Below are 7755 nucleotides of genomic sequence, written 5' to 3'. Positions count from 1 at the left end.
TCCTACTTCCATAGTGATACTGCCTCGGAAACCCAAGGAGGGGTCGCTATGAGTCAGGGCTGACTCGACGGCACATAACAACAACAACAACATAAAGCAAATAGACTGGAAAGATAACACCTGAAAATTACGATACCAGAAAAAAAAAAATGCAACTTGGGGCTGGGCTATAGGGCACTTTCACTTTCTCTCCAATGGCTTAGTCCTCTTATTTGAAAAAATAGTCTTGAAGCAATTTATGTCAAAATGTGGAAAGTTGTCATTTCTGGGTAGTAATGTACACAGATGTATCACAATTCCTTACATTTTTCTGTAATTTAAAATTACTCAAAATAAAAAAGTGGGGAATTATTCCCATGAGCTTTAATATGTAACCCCTTGTTTATTGGGGGTTAGATACACAGGAGAGTTGACAGCACGGCCAGGCGTTCTGTGGGGTAGCCCCGGATGTGATGGTCAACTGAGTAAATGCATGCATTCCCTGATGACAGAATCACTCAGGAACTCCATTTGGGTACAGAAAGTCATTTTTGACTTTGCCACATTTTTTTGACAGCGTTTCATCCGACATCTTGCATCTAGAAGCTCCTTGTTCACGTTACACAACTTCCTGGATAACAGTGTCATAGAGGGTAAGACACTGCTTTATGAAATCTGTCTGTCTGGCGAGGTCTGAAAACCATATCTAGGAGAAAATGTGGGGTTCTGTACTGTGACATGTGCATTTGCTGAAGGCAAGTAGCCCTTAGATTCGTTGGTCCTACAATACAAATGCTAGAGTGCTTCCTAAGGAACGGCAGGATGTGCTGTGTGCTGGAGACCGAGCCGCCTAGGAGACAATCTGGCTGGTTTGGAAATGGGGAAAATTGCAGTTTGAGTGTGGCATGATCCAGGCATGGGCGGCTGCCTTTGCACGCTGTTCTGCACGGAGCACGTCCACCGGGTCTCCACCGCCCCTCTGCCTCTGCTCAGCACAGCCTGCCTTGTTCAGCCCCTTCTTTGCTTACATGGTATTTCTTCCACTTCCTCCCACCTAACCTGCTCTGTGTTTGCCTTTTCTTTCAATCGTCTGTCAATACCATAAGGTCCTGGAGAGCAGAGATTTTTGTCCATTTGTTAACTGCTGAACTTCCAGCCCCTAGGACAGTACCTGGTTCATCATACCAAAAACCCAAACCAAACTCGCCGCATTAAGGTGCTTGTGTAGCTTGTGTAAGAAGGATTTGAGTTTCCGCCCTGGCTGTTCTGCACTTGCTCTAGGAAGTAGGGGGGAAGGTCATTTGGTGCGTGGAGGGAGTTTTGGGGCAGGGATGTTGGCAGTGGGCCGGGAGCTTCAGGAGAACACTAGGGCTTTGCAGCGGTTTCTGTGGGAATGTGAAATAGCTGATGAAGATCCGGTGTTTCCTCTGTTCAGGAATGCTGCTAATAGCACCATGGCGGGGCGATGCCAAAGCTTTGAAGAAAAAAAAACTAATCTTTACTAGAAAGAGTGAGGAACTTGGGCCTAGATCAGTAAAGGCTTTCATGCTTCAGAGATTGGATGTGGAATCAGTGTTGACACTGGGAATAACGAGATGTCTCACTTTCAGGCTATTCTATGTCAACTGCCATCAGACGGTATAGCAGATACTTGAATGAGAAGTCACTCGCATATAGACTACTGACGTCTGACATCACCAAAACCAAGAGAGGGTCAGTACATGTCGTTTGTAACCAAGAGATGCTGAGAGACACCCATGGTTCGCTATATCGTTCATCAAAAGCACACCGCTGTTGCCAGACAGTGATGTCACCATGTTTCGTAAACTCTTAATTACTGAAGTTTCTGAATTTCTTTTCTCTCATAGGGTGGATGGGATGATGAGGACCATGAATACTAAAGACCTTCTAAACACGCTTCCAGTCATTCAAATCCAGCTTGATGCTCTTCTTAAGTTTAACGTAAGAGCTTTGCAAACCATTTTAGACAGTATTGGTAAATTGCATTGTTTGCTTACAGGTGGCAGAAAGAATTTTCCAACACTGTGGTAGTAATTGATTACTCTTTTATGTAATTTCCAGGCAAATCCTGATGAACTCACGAATGGCGTAATACGTGCAGCTTTTATGCTCCTCTTTAAGGATTCTCTTCGGCTCTTTGCAGCTTATAATGAGGGGATCCTGAATCTTCTGGGTAGGCCAGACAGAAAACATTCCTTTCTAAAATATAAAATAGTAGAAATACTGTATCTGTAAATTTTTTTTTAGACTCATTTCTTTTAGACTCAAAAGAAAAGATCTTCACAGGGTCGTGTCTGTTTTTAAACAGTTTGACCTGATACTGTGTTCGATTAGAAATTATTTGGCTAATTAACACACACTTTTCCATTTCTCTATGGGTACTAGCTTATAATTCTGGTAAGTTTCCTCAGGGAATCTCCAGAGGTTGCCATATTTACATGGCACACATTAAGGCCCACTTAGCACCGGGTCAAATAATATGGTTCTGGCTTTCCTGAGAAGGGATAGCCTGTATCATAAGTGATCTGTATTGATGGCACATAAACATATATTTCTTAGTCTTTTCAGGAAATTTCTGTCATCTTTTGTCCTAATGTTAATCAAAAGTGACTATAAACTAGAAGGTGCAGAAATTAAAATCTGAACGATTTGTGTATGCTGTGAAATTCCATATAGATCCCTAGCACAAATGTTTGCCGTTCAGTAGTTACCACACAGAAATTTGTTCATTATAGGGTTTGATTAGTATTATTTCTTGTTGTTAAGACAGAAAGTAATAACTGAATTTAAACTCCTTACAATTGTTTCAAGCAAGTGAAAATCCTATCCAGACCCAGCTTAAAATAGAATCGTCAGAATAGAGTGAAAGTGGAAAAAATTGCTAAGACATGGAACCCTTCATGGAATTGTTGTTTCTACTTTTAGGCAAGTATTTTGACTTGAAGAGGAATCAATGCAAAGAAAGTTTGGATATTTACATCGAGTTCCTTAAAAGAAAGGCCAAATTGGCACAATTCCTTCAAGTTGCGGAGGTACAGAAATCCGTTTCTATCTTCCGCATTAGTGAATAGCAGATGCAGCTACATCACTCATGTCACCACCAGCAGGCAAGCCTGCAGAAATTAGTACCTGTTCTCACTCCTTTGTAAACTGAAAACTAAAATTAGGTACTTCAGATGTGTAAGCCAATACATTTGTGTTCAAAGCAGGAACTTTTACTTACAGCCATTAGGATAACTGGTACCAAACGTAGCCTCTCACCAGAAACAATTCTTAAAAAGGGACCCAAATCTATATGCACTGAGCCTTTTCAGGCATTGGGCACTAGGTGAGATAGAAACACGTGAGGTGAGCCCTGAGTTCACCCTGATGCTCTGACTGGGGGCTTTTCCTTCTGATGCTCAAGAAACCAAAGCCGGGTGAACAGAATGCAGAAAGCCAGAGGTGAGGCTGAAAGCAAGGAAGAGGCAATGTTGCACAGAAGAGTGCAATGACATGAACAAGGGCTGGGTCCTGACTCCTTGACAAATTAGAACACATTTGTATGGTGGCCAAAGTGCAGCTTCACTCCTTCGAAAACACTGGCTTCTTCTTGATCTAGGCAGCAAGCAGTCCCGGAAGTCATCTGTGCTCTTGGTGGTATTTTCGCTTTCACATGCACATTGGTCCCGCGGTTCTTCTTCTTTGTTGCCCCTCCTTGTGGTAATTTGTATTTTTTTTCTTTTCCTTTTTTTTGTGAATCCAGCAAGCTGGAATTGACCAGAGGAACATTCCGTATCTTACTCAGGTCAGTGTCCCTTCAATGTCTTTTTGTCTGCATGTTTTGTGTTTGTTTGTTTGTTTATTATGTTCGTCACCATCTGAGACCTCATCCTTTGCCTGATACTTACATGTGTGTCTTCCTGAGACATACTTTTACATATTCATAGACTTCTATCTTCTGAACTGATTTATAAACTACTCATTTCATCATGCTGAGCTAATGGTGACTCATGGTACACCAATTAGACCATGTTTTTCAAATGGACAGGACTGAGCAGTGGAAAGAAGAGAGCATTTGGAATAATGATCTTGGGTTTGAGCATTTCCTTGTCCACCTTTGGGAAGTGTTGGGACCGTCAGGAATGCCCACATGGCAGTTGGGCGGGAGTAGACGAGGTGAGGGTCGGCCAGGTCCTGGAGGGACATGTAACTTGTGAGGAGCCTTGGTATCATCTCTGACAAGGGAAGAGGGGAGCGCTTGTTCCGTGTCAGAGCCTTCAGGGAATTTGCAGGGCCTTGCTCTCTCCCAGCCAGGGCCCTGACCCTGGCAATGCCGAACTGCCTTGGTTGGGACTTGAGAAATGAAGGACTGTGCTCACGTGTGGAGGGTGCTCAGAACACTGCTTGGCTCAGGTGGCAGTGATGTGTCTGGGAAGAAGCCTTGGAGAAGGAATGAAGATGTGGGGAGGAAGGGGGATAACCGGCGAGGATGGTCTCCCGGGAATCGAGAGGTTATCAAACCCAGGAACACAAGGAGGTAAAAAAAACCACGTAAGGGGGAAGCAGTGGCCTCAAATGGGAGGAGACAGGAGAGAAGGAGAGGATAGTTTGGTAGCTGAGAAAGGAGGGAGTTTCCGTCTAATGGCTTCTAAGAAATTTTGGAAGGAAAGTATATACAGCACAGATAGTCACTTGTGCACAGATCCATACAAAGCATACACACCCATGTAACCCCACAGACACGATAGTCCATAATGTGAACAAGTATTGGGCTTCCTTGATGAGAAGTCAAATGGTAAGTGCAGTCGGCACCCAGTCCACGTTCATTAACAAACACCTGCTGGCCACCTGTGAGGAGATGACAGGAGCTCTAATGAAAGAGAGAGACGTAAACCTAGCCTCTGAGTTCCTGGCGGAGACAGAACAAAGGACAGATGCGTGACTAGATACGTCCAGACTTTCATGCTTCCTTGAGGGAGATGGTGGGGCGAGAACCATGTAGGGGCCCAGATGAACATGAACTGAGTTGGCTTGGCATTAACATCCTTCAGTGCTTAGCGCCTCTGGCCAGAATTCTAAAGGCACATTCCATTGGTCCACCCTCTCTCCTCCTCACCTCAGCTCCAGTCTCCAGGACCCCTGGGTCAGAAATGAAGTAGATGGCTACAAGAGAGGCTGCAGAAGGCAGGCTGGTAAATGTCCCTGCAAACCCCCATGTCATTCCACCATAAATCAACCCTTCTCACTGGAAGAGCTTCCTTATCAGAATGCTGCCCCCTGGCTGGCAGCCAGCACAGACAGTCATTTGTCATGGCCTTGGGCTTTCTCAGGTGTCTTAGAAACCCTGGGATGGAGTGAAGTGCAGGGTTAGTGGGACGGAGGGAGCGAGGGAGACCAGAGTTAGACCAGCCCCACTCAGTCGGTCTCCTTGAGACACATCTGCTCAAAACAATGAAAAATTTGAGAGTTTTGTCTGCAAATCTTACACCAGATTCCATGATTCTGAGTGGAGTTTGGTCACTTTCTCCTTGTGTTTCCAGCAAGTTCTTATATGAATTGATGCTGAACCGCTAGGTGGGATTTTACCTTTCCTAAGAGGAAAGCTCCCTCATTTCCTCAGTTCATTCTTTTTTGCCTTCAGTCTCCCGTGGTGTTGGTAGGGCCTTCTTTTGCAAAGGGCTGTCCAGTGTGTCTGTGTCCATCTGCCTACTTTTAGCCATTCTTGGTATTATGTGTTGGCTGTGACTACTGTTTGTCTGCCTGCCATCTGATGCATTTTATATTTCATTAATGTGGGTCAGACACATCATGTGAAAATCTGATTTGATATGCAGATGCTACTTTTAATAATGAATTTACATGTGACAATTATTTAACTTTTTTTGAACTTTTTATTGTGATTTGGTGAGGAGCTCTGGTGGTACACTGGTTAAAGCATTCAGCTGCTAACCAACAGGTCGGTGGTTTGAACTCACCAGCAGTTCTGTGGGACAAAGATGAGGCAATCTGCTTCTGTAGAGACTGACAGCCTGGGAGACCCTGTGGGGCAATTCCACCCTGTCCTCTAAGGGCGCTGTGAGTCAGAATGGACTCCACGGTAGTGGGTGTGGTTTGGGCTTTGCTTCTGTGAAGAATGACAGCCTGGGAGACCCTGTGGGGCAATTCCACTCTGTCCTCTAGGGGCGCTGTGGGTCATAGTCAATTCGATGGCAGTGTGTTTGGTTGTTTTATTTTAGTGTAATTTGGGTGGTAATTTACAGAGCAAATTGGTTTTCCATTCAACAGTTCATACACATTTTGTTTTGTGGCGCTCATTGCAATCCCCAGAATGTAACAGCACTCTTCCCACTTCCTCCCCACAGTTATCATTTCCCTTTGTCCTCCTTTTTGATTCATTCCTGCCTTCGGAACTTTATCCCTGGGCAGACGCTGCCCTTTGGATCTCGTCTCGTTGCAGTGCATATGTCCCTGATGTTATTGTTCACCTTATAGGCCTGGCTGTCATGTGGCTGAAGGTGAGCCACCGAAAGCAATTATTTAACTTGAACTTTCTGCATTTGTTAAACCTGCCCCAAACCAAACCTATTGCTTTGGAGTCAATTCCAACTCATAGTCAGAGCCTATAGGACGAGAGGAACTGCCTCAGAAGGTTTCTAAGGCTGTAATCTCTGTGAAAGCAGATGGCCATATCTCTCCCATGGAGCAGCTGGTGGGTTCGAACCAGCAACCTTTCTGTCAGCAGCTGGGTGCTTAACAACTGTGTGTGTGTGTGTGTGTGTGTGTGTGTGATGTATGTTTTCAAAATCTCGTTTATAATGTAGGAGAGAATGAATGTGCTTCATAATAACTTTCTTTTCAGGCACCTCATAGTTTGCTTGAAGCACTGGAACAGCATTTAACTTATTTGGAAAAGAAAAATAACTTTATACCTCCTCACAGGTAAGTTAATGAATGCCTTAATAGAAGGTTCATTGTGTTTCCCTGTAAATACTTTCCCACATCCTAAGTCTCCAACAAAATGAGCATGACTAAATAAATGATGGGTTTTGCATGTGAGGGACCACCAGTCAGCTTTTTAAAATCATGTTGGTAGGGAACAGTGCTTCACAGCCTTTCGTAGGACTACCTGTTCTTTCCAAGGATGATATGGTTCCCAAAAGAACATTTATATTACACTCAGTGATTCTGAATGTCAGAGGCTGGGATGGGAATATTTAACAGCACAGCCAACTGTTCATTCACATGCACGACACATACATACACACACAGACACATAAATGTAGTCTTCTACATATGGATATACATATGAAATGAAATGAGTAGAAAAATTATGGATGATTTCAGTTCTTTTTCCTTTGTCCTTTTCTGTATTGTCCAAAATTTCTGCAAGTCTATATTGTTCATTTATTCCACTTTTATAGTATAAAAGTAGTTTATATATTATATATATAATTTATATATTTAAATTATGGTGATTTCAATTGAATTGTATTATCACCTGCTATCAGGCAACAAGCCTGTTGAATGATTCATAATGATCTCTTTATCATAGATAGGCAGGTCATTAGTACATAGTGAGATGTATTGATGTGAGAATGAATGGATGGATGGATGAATTAAAGAATGTAGGTTCACTGCGGGCTTGGGACCATAGTCTCAGGGGACATCAAGCTCAATTGGCATAACATACTATACAAAACATTGTTCCATCTCCTACTTTGGCAAGTAGTGACTGGGATCTTAAAAGCTAGCAAGCTGCCATCTAGATGCAAC

The 7755-nt window shown here is 43.4% G+C and overlaps 1 protein-coding gene across 1 annotated transcript in view; it reads left to right on the top strand.

Annotated features, from left to right (window-relative positions):
* Nucleotides 1-7755, top strand: part of LOC122151684 (phosphatidylinositol-binding clathrin assembly protein-like) — a 12083-nt gene that overhangs the window by 3407 nt on the left and 921 nt on the right. Inside the window, exons 3-9 of the mRNA XM_042783080.1 lie at nucleotides 557-632; nucleotides 1590-1692; nucleotides 1848-1941; nucleotides 2062-2173; nucleotides 2926-3032; nucleotides 3746-3787; nucleotides 6842-6921. Coding sequence (XP_042639014.1) covers nucleotides 557-632; nucleotides 1590-1692; nucleotides 1848-1941; nucleotides 2062-2173; nucleotides 2926-3032; nucleotides 3746-3787; nucleotides 6842-6921 — 614 coding nt within the window. The remainder of the gene's footprint in view (nucleotides 1-556; nucleotides 633-1589; nucleotides 1693-1847; nucleotides 1942-2061; nucleotides 2174-2925; nucleotides 3033-3745; nucleotides 3788-6841; nucleotides 6922-7755) is intronic.

Source organism: Orycteropus afer, unplaced genomic scaffold (genome assembly GCF_000298275.1).
Source record: "Orycteropus afer afer isolate SDZICR_OR568_19922 unplaced genomic scaffold, OryAfe1.0 scaffold00647, whole genome shotgun sequence".
Taxonomy (NCBI): domain Eukaryota; kingdom Metazoa; phylum Chordata; class Mammalia; order Tubulidentata; family Orycteropodidae; genus Orycteropus; species Orycteropus afer.
The sequence above is the reverse complement of the archived record's forward strand: the minus strand, read 5'-3'. Positions and strand labels throughout refer to the sequence as shown.